Here is a 19,092-nt window from a genome sequence, read left to right on the forward strand (position 1 = left end):
TCGTAGGACCACTGAACACCTCACCAGAAGAACGCCTCAGCATCTGGAAGGCAAGACTTGCAGAAAGCCCACTCCCGATAGACATGAAGATTGCACCTGCAGAACATCTCCCTCCAGGCCCCAAAGACAACTGGGTGGACTGGAAAGCCCTAAACCGTCTTCGCGTCGCAGTGGGAAGATGTAAGACGAACCTTCACAAATGGGCATATTCCACCAGCTCAACCATGTGTGACTGCAAAACAGAGCCGGAGACCATAGACTACCTCCTAAGATTCCCACTGCTGACAGCGACCTGCACCAAAATAGACCTGGCCATGTACACTCGACTGGCCCAGCATTGTGTAAAGAAGTGGGCAAGCACAGTGTGACGTAGGATACGAAAGAAGAACTATCTACAACCCGCATTACAGACCAAAAAACCAAATAAAACACCACTGGCTCCCACCATACAAGATGACGCAACACACTACAAGGGAGAAGTGATTGGTGCAAAGGTCACATTTGAACATGCCTGCCCACAGAATCATACCCTCAAAGACATTGACACTGCAGCACAGATGACATCCTGCAAAATATTTTACAAGACATCAAAACTTGTAAAACAGTACAGAGGTACCCTCACTTTGGAATTACTGGACCATACAACACAAAACTTTCAAATGAACACAGTACTTATTAAGGTCATCTCACCTGACATCCTCTCCACCAACAACCAGAATGCAATCACCCACATTTTATCCCTTGACATGGTGAACATTACAGCAAACAATGGATACATCATATCCATTAGTCCTCTACAAACAGCTTCATCCAGCTCAACTCACAAAAGACAGCACTACAGATGAGGACTTACTATCTGTTGACATAGACATTACACATTAGAAACATCTCCTCAGTTATTCGCACGGTACCCCCGCTTTGACATATCACATGTAAATAGTTCTACACACTTCAGCCTTGACACTTTGTTTGTTTTTTACTGTGTGCCACTAACTTTATACTTTGCACTATTTCCCTTTGCTCTTTATTTGTTCAAAACATTTACTTTCTCCAATGCTCACTATTTATACTACATTCAACTTGCCACTTTATTTTCCACCCATGTTAATCCCTAGATGTTCACTACTAAATGCACATTTCAACTTTTTACTCAGTCTTTATTTGATGTCAATTACGTCATACCCTATTCTTGTCATTGACTCTATGCTATAATTGCCCTTTGATTTTCTTCACTTTGTCCATATATGTCCTTCAAAAATAGGCTAAGAGGACCACGTTACTCAGTTTGATATCCTGTAACTTTTTACCTACTCTATAAATATATTACAAATGTTATTAAGAAACCATGCAACTAAACTGAATAAAAGTAAAAAGGAATATTATCAGAATAAAATGAATGACGTCAAACATGATGGGAAAAAGCTATGGAAGACGTTAAACGAAATAATGGGTAGGAAGTCAAATCAGTCTGCCTCTCACATTGAGTCTGATGGAGGATGTTTAACAAAACCAAATGAAATATTCATTTAAATAATTGGCTACTTTACAGGAAAGGTCATCAACCTCAGAAAGAATATGAGACCAAGTGATGGCTCCTCATATACATTGATAAATAACTGTATAATGAATGAATCCCACTACTTAAGGACAATAAATCTACCTTCATGGGAGCAAATAGTCACTAAAGTAAGTAAACTGAACGGATACACTGGCACTCCAATGTTCAGTATGTAAAAACGTTGATCACATGCATACACACCTTGCATGGTTAATGCACCCACATCTGCTACAGAGCACAAACAAGCATTTCAGTATGTTATCAGATTATGGCTGTGTTTAGTCATGTCTTTCAATATGATACAGAGTCTTCTACCTTTGCTAATGGAGTATTTTAATACAAAGAACTTTATACTTATGCAAGTTGACTTTTACTGGAGTACTAATGTATTTCCACTTAGTTACGTAAAAAGCATGTGTGTACCTTCGCCACTACTGAAGGTGCTCAATTCCTAATTAATGTGCCCGCATCTGCTACAGGCATTTCAAGATGCAATCAGATTTGTGTTTGTTCAGTCAAATCTCTCACCCAAAGTCTCACAACCCAAAATAGAATCAGTCTGTTACCTGTAAATGGCATAGACAATAATTAGCTTTTAGGAGCTTGACAGTACAGTTCTCAGCAAATATTCTTCAAGTTCTGTATCACCCTCTCCCACTCAGATCCTGTTTGGGAATAGGTCTAATACCAACAGTGCCTAAGCTTTTACATTTTATTGAAAAACTTAAATGTGTTGTATGACAACAGCATACAAATAACTATAAATAGTACAAATGGATGGACAACTGCCTGGATGTGGGCACATCAGGTTCACGCCAAGTATGAAGGTAGCATCACCAACAAAGATATGCGAGTTGATGACTTCCTTCCTCCTGGGTGTGCTGCAGGTTGAGGTAAATCCAGGTTCCCTATAATAAGGGCTTTGCCCAAATAGTTTTTCCTGGAAGACGCCCCCGTAGCTCTCATGGCCGTAAGGCCCCACAATCCCTCACCGTATAACGGAGCTGTGCATCACATTCTGCCATCAGCACTGCAGATCAGTCACATTAACCCAAACGGTCTCACACGGACAGCTTATGATGGAAGCGTCACATATCGCAACGTGACAAACGAACGCACAGACTGGGAGGCAGAATGGCGTACTGACAAACAAACGCAGACGAGGAGGCAGAATGTGGGTGTGAGAGCAGAACTCTGGACAGGCGGAGAGGCAGGGAGGATTGCTCAGAGTCCAGGGTCAGCTCACATGCAGAGGGAACCATCTGACACTAAGAGCAGTGCCTTCAGAAAACACACCAACTTTATTACTCCTGTGAAAGATGTTATCACTGCAATCCAATCCCCCATTGAGCTGAGCCACCCTTACTCAATTTGGTGTATCACTGTAAACACCAACCTAGCAATTGTCTCAAGGGTGCAGAATTCAACAGGAATGGAACCATGGTCCTCTATTCCATCACAGTCAGAGTTGTCATCTAGCTGCCATACGCGATCGCTAAAGCGTGCTATAGTCTGATTTCTCACACATGCCACTCAAGGTAATTATGATTTCAGGGTTCTTAGGTATTGTCTTGGAGATAGGGGAGGGAAAGAACTTTAAGATGCAAATACTATGCAAGTGTCAAACAAAGAACGTACAAGGACCATGTAATGTTCCTTAATTACAACAAATCAAATTGTGCACCATGATGCCCTGTCAGCAGTAAATGCTCCAACTAATGTGCTGTGAAATGTCACTAAGACAGGCAACCATGGTGATTGGTGCTCCTGCTTTCCGTTTATGCCTCTCAGTTCTTGCAGTTTGTAGATTGTGTTTTTCTGTTTGTTATGATGTGCCTATGAATATTAGGGATAACACGCCTGTGGTTTTTACCCGTAATTTCTGAATGTCCTTGAAGCCATGTTCCCCTCAGTGTTTTAGCGACCGGTGAGAACTCACGTCCCTCAGCTCTGCCTGCTCTGAGGCTAAAGAGAAGGAGGGGGGAATAAAACACTGTGCTGGCGTGCTCAGGCCCGGAGGACACAGGGCGGTTCCCCAGCAGCTCTCCTTGTTATGAGTTCCTCCAATGTTCGCTCTCAGAGCAACAAAATGGACGAGTTTCAACTGCTCTACACGACTCATAATGACTTTTCCCGCCAGACATCAGACATTTTACTGTGGAATCTGGACATCATCCCCGAACCTGGACAACGCGGTAGAAATGCAGGATTACTAATGGATTCAAGCCGACCATGATCAAAAAATGACTGACAAATCGAAAGTAGGCGAGCATTTTGGCGTACAGACGCATCTGCGCCATCGAGGTTTTGATCTCCCTGGTTCCAAACTGCTAGCCATTCTACTCTCTCAGGGAATTCTCTTACATAATCCTGGCAGGAATTTACACGTCAGCTCAGGCTCAAGCTGGCAAAACTAGAAGCTTGATGGCAGGAAAGACTGCAGAATTGGGAAGAAGTAGACATCCCAACTCTGCGATCTTCATTCTGGGTGACTTCAACCATTGCAACCTGAGGAATGGAACTTCCCAAAGAAACAACTGTTGAGCTACCCAGCATGCCAGGAGAAAATGCTGGGATCACTTACTCCAACGTTAAAGGTCAGTGCATTGTGCACATTTCACAAGCTCAATAAGCAAGTGATTCCAGGCAAATAATGGAAATGAGATTCCATTTATTTTTGTGGTGATGTTTAACGGCTTGCTGCACACTAGCTATGGTGCATGTCAGTGGCATGGCATATTGCCTCTTAAAACTGACAGTTGAGCATGTCTGTTCAAATTCAAATGTGCTTTATTTGCATGACAAGTAAATGTGAAAAGTGTTGCAAAAGCAAGGAGATACACAAAAGCCCCTACAACTAAAAAAAGAGGGGTAACAATAATAACAATAAGATATTTAGTTAATTAATTAACGAAGAATTGTCAGTATTAACGATGAACACAGATGATATCATGTACCAGTATTTTGTCCACACCATGTTCATTTGAGGCAGGCAGAGATGCACTGAGCTGCCTCCTCTATTGTGGTATCCTCTTCCCCCAGAAGAAAGTATGCCTGTTCTCTCTCCACTGCTCACTCTCTTGATCACTCACAGTATTATCAAATGGTCTTTCTTCCAGTTTACTATCCTCCCCTCAACCGTTCTACATTAGTGCTTAATAGATTTTTCACTCACTGGCTAGATCGCAGTATGTGATGTGCATCAGACGGGTAATAATTTAAATGCATTTTATACTGACTATGATAATCCCACACATTGCTTCTTATGAGTATCACACAATGAAAGTCAGTCTGGGCAAATATTTGCTAAATGCCATGCATCAAAACTTTCAGATAACGCTAGTCTGAACTGAAAAATCATTCTCCAAAATAAAATTAAATGATACACAAATGACAAGCCCCTACAACCAAGAAAAGGGGGGGGGGAAACACAGATACAGAAAAATAAGCTGAGTAACTGTAACAGATTGTGAGGATAGTTCTTGGTAGTGTTAGGATACAGAAAGTTTGTGCTGTAGGAGACAGACAGATTTGTGTATTCCAAAACCTCACGTGCATGTGAGAGTCCGCCATTGTTTTACAAAGACAACCAATAAGACACAGTGGTAGAAATTGCAGCCTATAGGGCAACTCTGTATAACAAACAACCAATCAGAGTTCATGCTGTATTCTGCGCACAAATTTGAATATATGTAAATGTAACTGTATAAACTCCACAAACTCTAACAGTTGAATTGAACATTTTTGTGTGAATCCCTGTTGCTGGCTTTCTGTATAATAAATGCTTCCTGATTTTTAAACACTAACTTCGGATCTGCTTCTACCTGGAACGACGGTCACTATTGTTCTTGGCAACATTTCTGGTTACCAATAATTTGGCGCTGCGAGCAGGGTGGATTCGTCTTCCAGAACTTCGTTGTTTTCCTGACCAAAAAAGTGAGTAAACGGGTTTTACTACCATTGGCTTGGCGAATTGGACGGCAAAACTGCGGAAGTCTGGAACGCTCCACCTAGTGGTACGATAACGTATATCTTGACCGGTGTAGAAGCGATCAGTTGTTTGTGCTTAAAAACTGTGTCTTTTGGTATAACGTCTATGTAACGTTACACGATTGTTTGTTATAAATATCAGTGCTGATGATGTGTTACCAGTGCTGCTGACTGTGATATAGGCCTGTGTATTAAGCCTATTGTGACCGGGTGTTTGTGAGTCACCCCTGCCTATGGAAAGTGTGAATCCAGGCTAAATTCTACACGTGGTTGCGTGGCCGTGGTAAGCGAGTGTGTCGCCCACAGCACAGAAGTGATTAATTTTCACTACTGGGTATTAGGTTGAAGATACCTAAGAAGCGCAAAGCCGCATCTTTGTTTGTTCGTTTAAGGGAGAGTCAGTCAGTGACGCCCCGGGCCCAGGGTTGAGAGACGGAGTTTCTTTCACGTGGGTAGTCTGTCTCTGTTTCAGGTCGTGAGAGAGCGTGTGTGTCGCACTCCCGACAAGTTTTGTGGACATTATTGAATTTTACGTTTAATATTGGCCTCTTAGTCTTTATTGTTTCGTGTTGGTTGTCTTTAGTAACCTATTAGCCAGTAACGTGCGTTTATACAGAGAGACGTAACTTATTACCAACAAAGTATAATTCGCGAGCAAAAATGGCCCCAAACAAGGAGAATGCAAACGGGAGTATAACCACATATCTGCAGCAAAAGTATGTAAAGCAAGCAAAGGCGATGAGTAAAAATGGCTGGGACCCCGAAGGATCCACGCCGGATTCCTTAGAATGGTGGGGGAAACAAAAAAAGAATAGGACGGCTTACGGTACCATTGTACTAATTACGGAGCATATGAGGCTCATAGAGAAGTGTGATGAAATGTATAATCGGCTACAAGCACAAGATACGAAATTAGCTGGTCTGCGTAAGAAGATAGAATCTCTTGAGAACAAAGGCAACAGCTCTGACCAGAGCACAGCGCTTGCGTGCATTCCGACTGAAATAAAAGGTGTTCCATCTTTGTACCCAGATTTAAATTGTCACACTATAACTGACCCACTGTATTTTGAAAAGGAGAATAAAACGGTGCCCATGGCACCTATGGTTACTAAAATTCGCGGTAGAGGAAATGAACAACGACTGCATGTTGATCACGTTCCTTTAAGCCTGATCGAAATGAGAGCTTTATTAAAGGATTTGCCGAATCTTAATGCGCAAGACGACAATTTACCGTTTTGGCGACAACTAAATGAGCTACAGCGTAGCATGTCTCTACACCCTCTAGACATGTTTTCAGTTGTGCGTGCAAAATGTCCAGTTTCAAGCTGGAACAAAATTGAACCAGCTGATCTCCGACAGGAACCATGGGCATCTGGCCCCTGGGCGAATCATAATGAATTACAAAACGCGATTACCGGTTTCTGCGAGGCTGTAAAGACTGCTTTAGGTAAAGGTGCGCCAAAATGGCATTGTTTCACGGCAGTAGTACAAAATAGCTTGCCCTTTGCTGAATACGCCGATCGGAAGTATGAAGCATTTGAAACGCATTGTGGCTTCCCTAATCCAAATAGAGACATGGCTGTTTTTACGCAACAATTACTGGCAGAGGCTGCCCCGCATATTCAGAAGGTACTAGCAATCGGCATACACCCGGGTAATACGTTTAGTGACATTGTTTCGTGGGCCTCGCGATTAGAGGAACAGATACGGAAGAAGAGTTCAACTTTACATCCCATTGCTGCTGTTCGCTACAACTCTCTGAAGTGCGATAATTGTGGGAAAACGGGCCATAGCACGGATCGATGCAAAGGGAGGGACTATAGGAGAAGTAGGCGTAACACCCCCCCAAACAAAGAAGCAGATACATGCTTTCGATGTGGAGAACAGGGACATCGAGCGCCACAATGTTTAGCTGCCCTACCTAAGGCGCACGCCTCCAGTGGAGAATACGCAACCTCAGACAAAGAAGCTGGGCCTATCGCGCACTGCTCCAATGACGATTACGCGCATTTGAACCGAGAACAACTTGTCGCCATGTTAAACAGTTTGAAAGCATAGGAATTACCGGCCTCCTTTTCAGTCAGTAGTATAGAAACTCAGGCTCATTGCAGACCGTATCTTAGTGCGTGGGTAGGAGGCCGGCCATGCGATATGCTAATTGATACTGGCGCTTCTGTTTCTATCACTGACCTACCGCTCCCTTGTACAAAGCATTCCATTGATCTTGCTGGCATTGGGGGTAATTCTGTCCGCGCATATAAATCCTTTCCAGTACTTGTGGAATCCAATAATGCTTATTGGACACAATCATTTTTCATTTGTAGGACTGCAGAAGGTACCATCCTCGGTTCTGACGGCATGAGATTACTGAAAGCTACTGTTGCATACTCGCCTATGGCTTTATCAGTTTGTGACGCTTCTCATAAACGCAAGACATTGCCATTAGCTGCTCTTTCCCATACTGCTATAGCATCTGTTGCAACACCTATTGTCCATTCCTGGGATTTGACTAACAAGTTCCAAGCTTTATGTGCAATATTCCCTGCATGCTGGTCTGTGCACAAACTGGATTGTGGAGCTGCACCATTACCACCACTTGAGGTAACAGGGACTATGCCCTCACCTGTGAAACAATACCCGATTAAACCAGAAGCTGCTCAAGCAGTTGGCTCAATCATTCAGTCCTTGCTTTCACAGGAGGTCATTGAGCCATGTGTCTCACCCTGTAATTCTCCTGTCTGGCCTGTGCAAAAACCAGATGGCTCATGGCGCCTGACAATTGATTACAGAACGGTTAATGCTGCTGCAGACAAACTTGCTCCAATTGTTTCTGACCCAAACACGCTGCTTGCTGATATCAAACCTAGTCACTGTATATTTTCTGTGATAGACATTGCCAATGGATTCTGGGCCCTGCCTGTTGCTGAAAACTCAAGAGCTTGGTTTGCCTTCACACACCAGAACACGCAATACACATGGAAACGCATGCCTCAGGGCTTTCATAACAGCCCTACGCTTTTCCATCGCGCAATGGCCAAGATTCTAGCAACAGTTTCATGGTCTCAGTATGAAGGAACACAGTGCCTCCAATATGTTGATGATATTCTCTTGGCTTCTTCTGACCCTGTCTCTCATTTCCAGGCTCTGGAAGCTTTACTCAAAGCTTTGGAAAAATACAATATGAAAGCAAGTCCAAAGAAGGCCCAAATCGCACAAGACGCTGTCCAGTATTTGGGCTTTACCATATCCCAGGGCTCGAAGCAACTCACTGTTGACCGGAGAACTGCTATTGCCACTGCTCCGCGTCCCTGCACTGTCCGTGATGTTCGTAAGATTCTGGGACTTTTTAACTTCTGCAGGAACCACATACCTGACTTTTCTGTTATTGCAACACCAATCAATGCTCTTTTGAAGGGCTCCCATCGCCCATTGGAGACCGTTGATTGGACAACCGAGTGTGAAGATGCATTCAGCACTCTCAAATCTGCTCTCACTTCTGCCCCTGCTTTAGGTTTCCCTTGTTCTGACCTCCCGTTCTTTCTATGGTCAGCTGTGAAACAAGGCCACATGACAGCCGTTCTTACTCAGCCCCATGGAGGCATACAACGCCCCGTTGCTTACTATTCTTCTCGCCTGGATTCTGTCGCTTCTGGTCTTTCCCCTTGCTTACAGGAAGTGCAGGCTGCCGCCACAGCAGTAACGGTCTCCGCTGCACTAGTCTCAGGAGCTCCACTCTCTGTCAATGTCTCTCATGCTGTGCATAACATACTAACCCAAGGCCGTTTCTCTCGTGTTTCAGCAGCCAGGTGGACTAGATGGGAAACTCTCTTACCTGTCGAGGGAGACGGGGAGCCACATGAGTGCCCATTGTCTCCAGATCACCCATCCAATTCAGACATCTCTGAAACACCTCTTTCTGACAATGATTTCTCACTTTTTGTTGATGGATCTCGTTTTTACAATGGGGCCCACCCAGTTACAGGATATGCAGTTGTTGACATTGCTGGTCAGGTAATGGCATCAGGCCGCCTTCCAAGTTCAGATTCAGCACAGGTGGCTGAACTTGTTGCCCTCACTCATGCCTGTGAGTTGGGTTCTGGGAAACGACTTACTATATACACTGATTCCAGGTATGCATTTGGTGTTGTCCATGACTTTATGGTTAACTGGTCATCTCGGGGTTTCCTGACTTCATCAGGTACCCCGATAAAAAATGGGGGGGTTGTTCAGAATCTCATAACTGCCTCTAAACTACCAAACAAACTAGCAGTTGTAAAAGTGAAAGCGCACACTAAAGGACAAGATGCAATCAGCTTGGGTAACCACTGGGCAGATGAAGCTGCCAAAGCAGCAGCTTTAAATGACTCCCTGCCTACTTACAAAATTGCAGCTATTGACATGTCGGGTCCAACTAACATTGACATAGCTAAACTACAGGATGCCTGTACAAGAGCTGAAAAATGGACGTGGATTGAAAATGCATGCACTCTTAATGATGACAACATTTGGCACACACAGGACGGGAAAGTTGTTGCCCCTCAGAGCATCCTTTCATTGCTTTGTGAAGTATACCATGGCATTGCACACAATGGAGAAAGAACAATGCGGCACAACATGTCACTTCATTGGTGGTCTCCCAAAATGACCAAGGTAATGAAAGATTTCGTTAGGCGTTGCATCATTTGTGCAAAAAGCAATCAAGGTCCAAAAATAAAAGTAATGATGAAACACCAGCCACGGCCTACTGGACCCTTTCAGCAAATCCAGATGGATTTCATTGGCCCTCTTCCAAAGAGCCATGGAAAAGAACACTGTCTCGTTCTCATAGACCACTTCACACGCTGGGTAGAAGTTTACCCTGTAGCCTTTGCAAATGCCGCAACCACGGCAAAAATAATCGCATCTGAATTCTGCCCACGCTGGGGCCTTCCCTGCTACATAGACTCAGACCAAGGGACCCACTTCACCGGTAAAGTAATGAAACAGGTATGTTCGTACCTGGGAATCAAACAAAAATTCCACTGCCCTTACCATCCTCAAAGTTCAGGTCTGGTCGAAAGAACAAATCGAACACTGAAAGAAAAGCTGACCAAGGTGTTGCTGTCGAAGGGGGGAAGCTGGGTCCAAGGCCTCCCAGCTGCACTCATGGCGATGAGAGCAACCCCTAATGCAGTAACTGAACTGTCTCCCTACGAACTAGTGACTGGCAGAGCCATGTCACTAGCCCCTGGCCTTTGTAAGGGGTCAGAAGACTCTCTTATAGTGGGAGATGCATTGCTGAAGTATTGCCAAAACTTGAATGAAGCGGTGAAAAACCTAACCTCCCAGGCTTTGTCATTACAGACTCTGAAAGATAAACAAAAGGAGGGGGGGCAAGAATCGCAGACATATGAACCTGGACAATGGGTTATGATAAGAGCCCCTCATCCTAGATCTTTCCAACCTCGATGGCAAGGACCACACCAGGTCTTACTAACCTCTGAGACTGCTCTTCGAGTTACAGGCATCCCGGTCTGGATCCACCAATCCCGGACCAAACCATGCCCATCACCCGAAGACCTCAAAAAGCCTGAAGAACTCCCTGCCACGGACGACTGCAGCCTTCACGAATCAGGTGCAAACATTCCAATTTTTTCACATACTCAACCAAATTGAGCATTCAAGTTATGCTCCCATCCAACATGCTGAATTCATTTGTAATTATAATCACAGTTTTGAGCCATGGTGGAGTAAGTGCTGTGGACAATAACATTTACATGCAATTAGTTCACATGACAGCCAAACATGCAAATAAGACTGGCTGCTATGTCTGTGGATTAATACCACATTCTGTCGCACTTGGTGTTCCAATGATGTCCGTACCTATCGCCTCCAAGTATAACACTGCAGATAGCGATAGCAAAAGTGAACTTGTTACCAGACCTAAACATATATGTGATCCTGAACCCATTAACATTGCTCTGTCTCTTGGCCCATATCTGTGGTGCCTCAAACAAAATGGCTCTATTTATGTTGGAGAGACCCTGGACTGCAATACGGTTATTAACTACCATGATAAACCTGTACAAAACCACACAGCTATGGGAGTCTATTGGGTTTGTGGGAACAATGCCTATTCTGAGTTGCCTAATTCATGGTCTGGTATCTGCGCCTTAGGACATTTGGTCCCGGCCATGAGAATTACATCTATTCTACCGGACCGAGTCAGATATGAAAGATCAACTGACGTCTTTGGAACTCACCATCAGTCTGTTTGGAACAGAGCACTTGGTGCTCTCATTCCTACTTATGGGGTTATGTCCGCTCTAGATCAAATTGGCGACCTCTCCAAAGAGGTAGAGCTTTTGGCCAATAGCATGGCATTAGGTCTAGGCAAAATTTCAGAGGAATTGACAGCTGTCAGAGTGATGGCTCTACAGAACAGAGCTGCATTAGATTATATCCTCTCAGCTCAGGGTGGGACATGTAAAATAATTGGCATCGAATGCTGTTCCTATATTCCCGATAATCAGGATGACCTGAAACGTGTGATCTCAAAAATCAATAATGTTTCCCGGTCCACACATGAAATATCACCTACAACACCTGGTTTTCTTGAATGGTTATCGAGCTATTTGGGTGACCTTGGCAAAATTGTAGTTGAATACATTTTTCTGATTATACTGGGATTAACTGTACTGGCATTGATAATTAAAGGTGTGAAATTAATTTTCGTACAGTTAATCTGTGGTAAAACTAATGAGCAAACCACACAAGTTGTTCACTATACAAAGACTCCGACAGCATACATAATATAGAACCAAGTTGTAATAACTTGGGAGTACTTGATAATGCCCTCACATGGTATTCTGTTTTCTTCCTCATATGCCGGAGAGGACACTCCCATGACACCATACCGGCGCCGAGGACACCACCCCTCCAAGACCATGTTGCTGCAAACCAGGAGTAAATTGCAAGAAATCCCACCAAGCCTTGAATCGAGCCTTCCCTACCAAACCAATGTCACTATCCATCCAGCCAGCAACAGAAGGACTTTTTTCTTTACAAGTTATGTTCTTGGAGTACATCTCGTTCGCCCGTAAGGGGGACGTGAGGGAATTTTGCCTGAAGTTTTCCTAACACAGGTTTTTGACAGGTTTTCGCCCTCACCCTGAACAATGACTAAATAAATGTAACTGTAAAATTGACTTAACCATGAGATTCATGTTGTGTCAAAAGGAGGGACTGTTAGGATACAGAAAGTTTGTGCTGTAGGAGACAGACAGATTTGTGTATTCCAAAACCTCACGTGCATGTGAGAGTCCGCCATTGTTTTACAAAGACAACCAATAAGACACAGTGGTAGAAATTGCAGCCTATAGGGCAACTCTGTATAACAAACAACCAATCAGAGTTCATGCTGTATTCTGCGCACAAATTTGAATATATGTAAATGTAACTGTATAAACTCCACAAACTCTAACAGTTGAATTGAACATTTTTGTGTGAATCCCTGTTGCTGGCTTTCTGTATAATAAATGCTTCCTGATTTTTAAACACTAACTTCGGATCTGCTTCTACCTGGAACGACGGTCACTATTGTTCTTGGCAACATTTCTGGTTACCAACAGTAGTAATGTCAAACTTTTTTCTGATCTCATGTTGTGACAGAGGGTGAGTAGGGGGTGGGTCTGCTTTGTCACAGCCAGATGACAGGCATCCCTGATGTCAGATATCTAGTGTTTAGATTATTGTATACAATATTATATTGTTTTTAAGAAAAAACTTCAGTTGCACCTGGCCTGCCCTCCCCTCCACAAGCATCAAAGCAAATGTGATTGGGGTATCATCGGATTTAAAATTGCTCCAATCTAGGCAGGCGATCTATGGGTCTCACCTCCTGCAGTTTGTTTCAGAAGAAACAAACCAGAAGACAGGACACCATATCAGGGGTCAGACCCCCACATGGCTACATGCCTAACATTTCCCTTTAAGTTTGAATGCAATCTGTGACATTTAAGGCAGTCAGTGAAAATCTTAATGTCTATACAGATAATGGTGTTGAGGCCTGATAGTTGAAATCTCAATTTTTAGAACCAGTTCCAATTTCAAGCGGAAACTAACATGGTACAATTAGTTTTGCTATATGGAAAATATTTTGACTCAAGGTGGAGGTTACAACTGGCAGGTTTTGACAATTATCAGTCTACAAATATCATCCTGTTGTAGAAGCAGATGAATACCTGAAAAAAGCATGGAAGTTTAAGAGCTGAACTGAATTACCTCCTTACATATTCATGTTTGATCTAGTTAGAGAGTTAATTCAGGAATGGTAAATGGACTGCATTTATATAGCGCTTTTATCCAAAGCGCTTTACAATTGATGCCTCTCATTCGCTAGAGCAGTTAGGGGTTAGGTGTCTTGCTCAAGGACACTTCGACATGCCCAGGGCGGGGTTTGAACCAGAAACCCTCCGACTGCCAGACAATCGGTCTTACCTCCTGAGCTATGTCGCCCCACAATCTTTTGGAATCTTTTGATAATAGCATAGTGCTTAGCCCTGCTTCCAACAATATAAGTTCACTTTGATCAATAAGTACACAGTCAGCTTTTAGGTAGGCCAGTCCTTGTCATAAAAGAGTCTGACCCCCTTCCCTCCTACACCATAACTAGGCATCACCCAATCGGGGCAAACATCCTCAAGCCATGCTGGGTAAGGTATTTAAGATAGCCACATGAAAAAATTGTTTGGTTTCAGAGCTTTGTAGAAGTGTTTTTCTCTTTTTGTTTTCGTGGTGGTTCCTTGGTTGTGTGTTTTTATCTGGTTTCCTTTGATCCTGTGGCGCTTAAACTGGAAGTGGGTGATACTTTGGCTAGGTCTGGCTTATCCATCTCTCTTTTTTTTGGTATTTCCAGATTCATTGTTTAATGTTTTGTAGAATGTCTTCTGTTTTGTAATTTAGATGCAGTGAGCCTGCATTCAATAAAGAAAGTATGATTCAAATTAATTAATCTAACTGCTTCGTATTTAATTAAATTACAATTATTATTGTCCAACTTGTACTGCATACGCGCACAAGTACTGCATATATACCAGATAAAATCCAATACTGAATATTGTATCACCTTCTGAGAAAACTTCAGTTGCATCAGTGCTTGCAGAGCTTTGTCCACTTCTGGAAATTAGCCATGTGTCACTTTGTAGGGCAAACACTTCACAACTGCAGCACACACATCTGGAATTCCACTGCAGTGTGGCTGTTGAGGCTTTGCAAATAGTGCAAATGTTACTTTCGGAAGAGTAGCATGTCGCTACAAGTGTAGCACCCAGTTTCATGAAAACTCACATGCAATGAGGGGTCTTTGTGTTTACATAGATAGCTTTGCCGAAACCACAAAAAAAGACAAGACTTTTGGTTAAAAATGACATTCAGTATGTGCTATAACTGAAAGGGCATGTCATGCAATATATGGGTTACACTTGAATTGATTTCCCCATTCTCCCAAGTGTCTGAGTGTACGTTCCTTTGTGTACTTGTGTGATCATAAATGCATGTATTCAATGCTTGGTGTTCATAGCTGTGTGCACAGTCATGCACGTGTTCTGGCTGGTGTGGTGTTCATTCTTCTGTATGTTTTTCCAGTTTCCACTCAGTAAAGTTGATCCCCAGTAGATATTCTCACTGTTTGACATTTTTTTTCCCCCTCCCATGATCCTCTTGTACCACCAGCACCAGGGATGCAAAAGGGCAGAAGATGTGATTTGTTCCAGCTTGGGTTCAGATACACTTCTGCAGGGTCATCACACATTGGCAATTAGATGTAATAAAAAATAAAAATAAAAATCCAAAACGGAAACAAAAAATAAAAATTTCATGTTGACAGTACTTTTTTTCCCCCACAACAAAGTGCATTGTAAATCTCCAGTTGCATTTTAGACAGTCTGGTATTAAATGTTTCTGTCACCTGCTGTTTCTTGAAGCCTCTCACTTTAGAAAATGGTAATTGCTTGAAAAGGAGACATTTCAAAGTAGGTTAAAAAAAAAGAACACAATACAGCATGGGTGTCAGACTCCAGTCCTGGAGGGCCGCAGTGTCTGCAGGCATTTGTGGTTTTCTTCAAATCAGCATCCAATTAAGGCCTTGAGAACAAGATGCAAGGACTTCTTATCCAATCAGTGACTTAAATTAATCACTCGTGCTGAAACGTGCTGAAAACCAGCAGACATTGCAGCCCCCTAGGACTGCAGTTGGCTACTCCTGCACTAGACCTTCCTTGCAAATGTTACCTAAGTTTCTTTTTTTTCTGGCTCAATATTTGTAAAGTTTCAAAAGTTTTGAAGTAGGCCTGTGACATTGTAACACTGAGTACTGTAAGGCCATGCAGAGCAAGGTGTTCTGACCCAGTGAGTGATACAGAACTGATTATTCCAGTATAATGAATATTATGTATGTTGGATTTAAAGGTTGCCATGTCATCTTGTTCCTGTTGATAAGCATGACGAATCACTGTAGTGACAAAGCTGAAATGGTTTAAAATCTAAATCTGAACACACAAGGCAGCATTCCATTTCACACACATTTGAAGACAAGTTTCCAGAGGCATGAAGGCATATTTCTTTCCAATGAAAGTAACATCTACATCACTACACATTTGTGCATAGCACTCGCACCACACCACAATTTACTGAGAGTTCACTCAAAGTAGGTAAACCAGTGAAACCCCGCAATAATTTGGTCATCAGTTGAACCTGCCTGCATTCAGTTTTCCAGCCAAGGTATGCTAGCCATCTCTGCTAAAGTTGTTTTAGGTATAAAACACGAGATGTTTGATTCACTACACTTCCCATGTCCCTGCCCAATCACAGAAGTGATACCACCTGCTGTTGTTTTAATGTAAATTAACAGATGCAGGGTTGTTGCAAAGATTTATGGGACATGCTACCTGGCAAATGATAAATCCAAATTTACCCCTTCAATATTAGCCAAACTGAACACTCAGTATGCAACATTCTGCAATACCTACAAATCAGAAGATTACTTGAGTTTGTTAAAATAAAAGCGGTTTCTTTATCTGTGGGGGAGTATGCATTCACATGTCAAATGTAATATCGAACTGCAGATTCTGATAAAATCTCTAACTTGTGACAAAAACATCGAAGTGCATTGCTAGTTTAAAGCAGGGTTAGAAGGTTTTCTATCAAAACACATCAGAATGGCCCTCCAGAACTGAATTTTCAAAGCAATCGCGCCAAGGGCTTCAATGGCCTTTCTTCTCCTGTCCCTAATCACTGCCATCACCATGTTGGCCAGAGATGAGAAAGAAAAGAAAGAGATAGAATGTTTAAAAATAAAACAAAATGGACCTGGGGATCAATATTTTCCAATCTGAAAGCAAAAACACAAAAAAAATATATATACACTATACTAAGCTGACAAACAATATGGCTACCCACAACCACCGAAAGCAGACTCAAGAACTTAGAGATGTTCTCTGTCCACGCACTCAGAAATAAAAGCAGGCTACAGCTTTTAGCAGGTACATTTTTCTTCTAAGGAACACATTTTCCCAAATTTACCCTGATAGGTATTGTATAGAATATTATTGTACTATCACCAAAAAAAAAAAAAAAAAAAAAGTTTAAATCAATGTATTGCTGGTTATGGGTACAATTTTATGTACCTATAGCAGGGGTGGGAAATATCCTGTCCTTGAAGGCCAATCTGCATGTTACATTACATTACATTACAGGCATTTAGCAGACGCTCTTATCCAGAGCGACGTACAACAAGTGCATTGGTTCACGATGTAGAGGTGCAAAAGAAACACTAGAGTGAAGTAAGGATCGTAGTGCCAGAAGTGACCACATCGATCAGGACTCCAACCCTGTAGAGTAAGCTGTTCAGCAAACAAGAATCCTACCAAGTACAAACTAGCATTTTTGCCTAATCAGACAAAAACAACAATCCTGCCAAATACACTAACATAATCATATTATCCTAACTAGGTACAGTGAGCTAAACTATAGGCTAGGGAGGGGTGGGGAGAGCATGTTTCCACCAGTTTCCTAGGCTAAATGAGCCAGCTGGTTGTACACACCAACAGTGGGTCACTCAGATTATATCACAGTTCAGTTTCATGTAGGGACGGAAGAACAGCCTTTGGCTGCCATTCATGCGCTGAGCAGGAAATGTAGCCAAAATGCACAATGCTGTCTCCTCATCTAACTAATACACCAATCTACTTTAAGAACCAACTACCAAACTATTATAACAATTTCCACTTATTTTAAACATTTTTAATGCATGTAACCCTATTAACGCATTTATTTGCCTGTTTGTGTATTTGGTGGCAGATGGCGTTTCAAAGCAATAAAAAGAATAAAATGTTTTAAGTTGCTTAAGCACTTTTACACAACTCCCTTTTTCAAATACCTTTAAAAAGCACAAAGCTCTTCAACACTTTCCCTCACGGATTCTTTTACTTTTAAAAACGAACATTTCCATTAAAATAAAATAAACCAAATCAACGCATGCACTACGCTAAAAACCAACAACGCTAAATAAAAACAAAATTAAACAATGACTATAAAAAAAAGAAATATTAAATTACAAAATGAACAACTCTGCAAAAGGAACAGGGGCCAGGGGCGGGGGCTGAACTCAAGTAAACTCGTCAAAAAACCACAGGGGGCGGGGTTTCAATCCATCAAACCTTTTGACATTTACCGCACCCCATTTATATATGCTGTGGTTTCTTGTCTGTACCAGTGTGTAAGTATTGTCAGTAGACATTTTTCCATCTTGGTGTGTTGCTGATAATACATATCCAACAAACACTGGGGGGTCTCTCTTCCTTCAGGTTGCACCGAGTGGTCTCAGCGATGGCTTTAGCTTTTACCATCGTTTCTTTCAGATGTTCCATTAGCAGAGCAAGCCTCAGTGTTCTCAAAAACAGGACTGAGCAGTCTTGTGCAGTTTTTCAAAGTTCTCCCAGGAATAATGCACCTCTGGCCTAAAAAAAAGCACCAGTGTTGCCACTGACCGGCGTGTCCGGCAATGAAGCAGAAACATTTTTCTTTAAGATATGCCTCTAATTTCAAAAACAAATGCCGTAGCACGCTGGATTGTATTGACCATTCTAACAGTTTTGTACATGGAACACAGTACAGTCTCTGGAACAACCAATGTTTCAGGTCTTTTGGCATGGCTTGAGTCTAGAACCTGTGTGGGGGTTTTTGGTGTGGAAAATGTGAGTCACACACCAGTGTGACACCTCTGGGAGGGAGATGCGGAAGTTCCAGAAGTGCACCAAATGGTTGCCACATGGAGACAGTGCATCCACACAAACACAAAATAAAATAAATGAACATCTTCACCCCTCCCCCTCATGGGTTCCAGGTGAAAATAAATGAAAACTAATTAAAATAAAGACAAGAAAGCAAAACTGAGCAGCAGCCGTTCAGCTCACCGTTTATAGATAGCCTGATTTTCAGCAGACGCAAAATAAATGAAAAGAAAAGAAAAAAAAAAAAAAAAAAAAAAAACCTCAGTGTGCTCCCAG

General features: G+C 42.4%; 1 protein-coding gene across 7 annotated transcripts; it reads left to right on the plus strand.

The window, feature by feature from the left end:
- Window positions 1–5,654: 5,654 nt before the first annotated feature.
- LOC118218185 (syncytin-1-like) lies at window positions 5,655–13,090 on the plus strand. 7 transcript variants are annotated; one of them, XM_035400659.1, is made up of 3 exons: window positions 5,655–5,831; window positions 7,873–8,149; window positions 10,892–13,090. In XM_035400659.1, exon 3 carries the CDS (start codon window positions 11,215–11,217, stop codon window positions 12,343–12,345), a length of 1,131 nt encoding a protein of 376 aa, XP_035256550.1. In that variant the 5' UTR covers window positions 5,655–5,831; window positions 7,873–8,149; window positions 10,892–11,214; the 3' UTR covers window positions 12,346–13,090. The 7 variants fall into 7 exon arrangements, 6 of the variants coding, with proteins under 6 accessions (XP_035256550.1, XP_035256548.1, XP_035256546.1 ...); XM_035400657.1 differs by lacking the exons at window positions 5,655–5,831; window positions 7,873–8,149 and adding exons at window positions 8,167–8,453; window positions 9,696–10,534; XM_035400655.1 differs by lacking the exons at window positions 5,655–5,831; window positions 7,873–8,149 and adding an exon at window positions 9,377–10,534 and having other exon boundaries at window positions 10,892–11,249; window positions 12,332–13,090.
- Window positions 13,091–19,092: the final 6,002 nt, after the last annotated feature.

This window comes from Anguilla anguilla, chromosome 18 (assembly GCF_013347855.1).
Source record: "Anguilla anguilla isolate fAngAng1 chromosome 18, fAngAng1.pri, whole genome shotgun sequence".
NCBI classification, from domain to species: domain Eukaryota; kingdom Metazoa; phylum Chordata; class Actinopteri; order Anguilliformes; family Anguillidae; genus Anguilla; species Anguilla anguilla.

Coding starts and splice junctions, on each gene's coding strand:
- LOC118218185 (XM_035400654.1), top strand. CDS start 9,563: ATGGCATCAGGCCGCCTTCCAAGTTCAGATTCAGCACAGGTGGCTGAA. Junction 10,535..10,891: donor CCGGTAAAGTAATGAAACAG/GTATGTTCGTAC, acceptor TTGTCATTACAG/ACTCTGAAAGATAAACAAAA.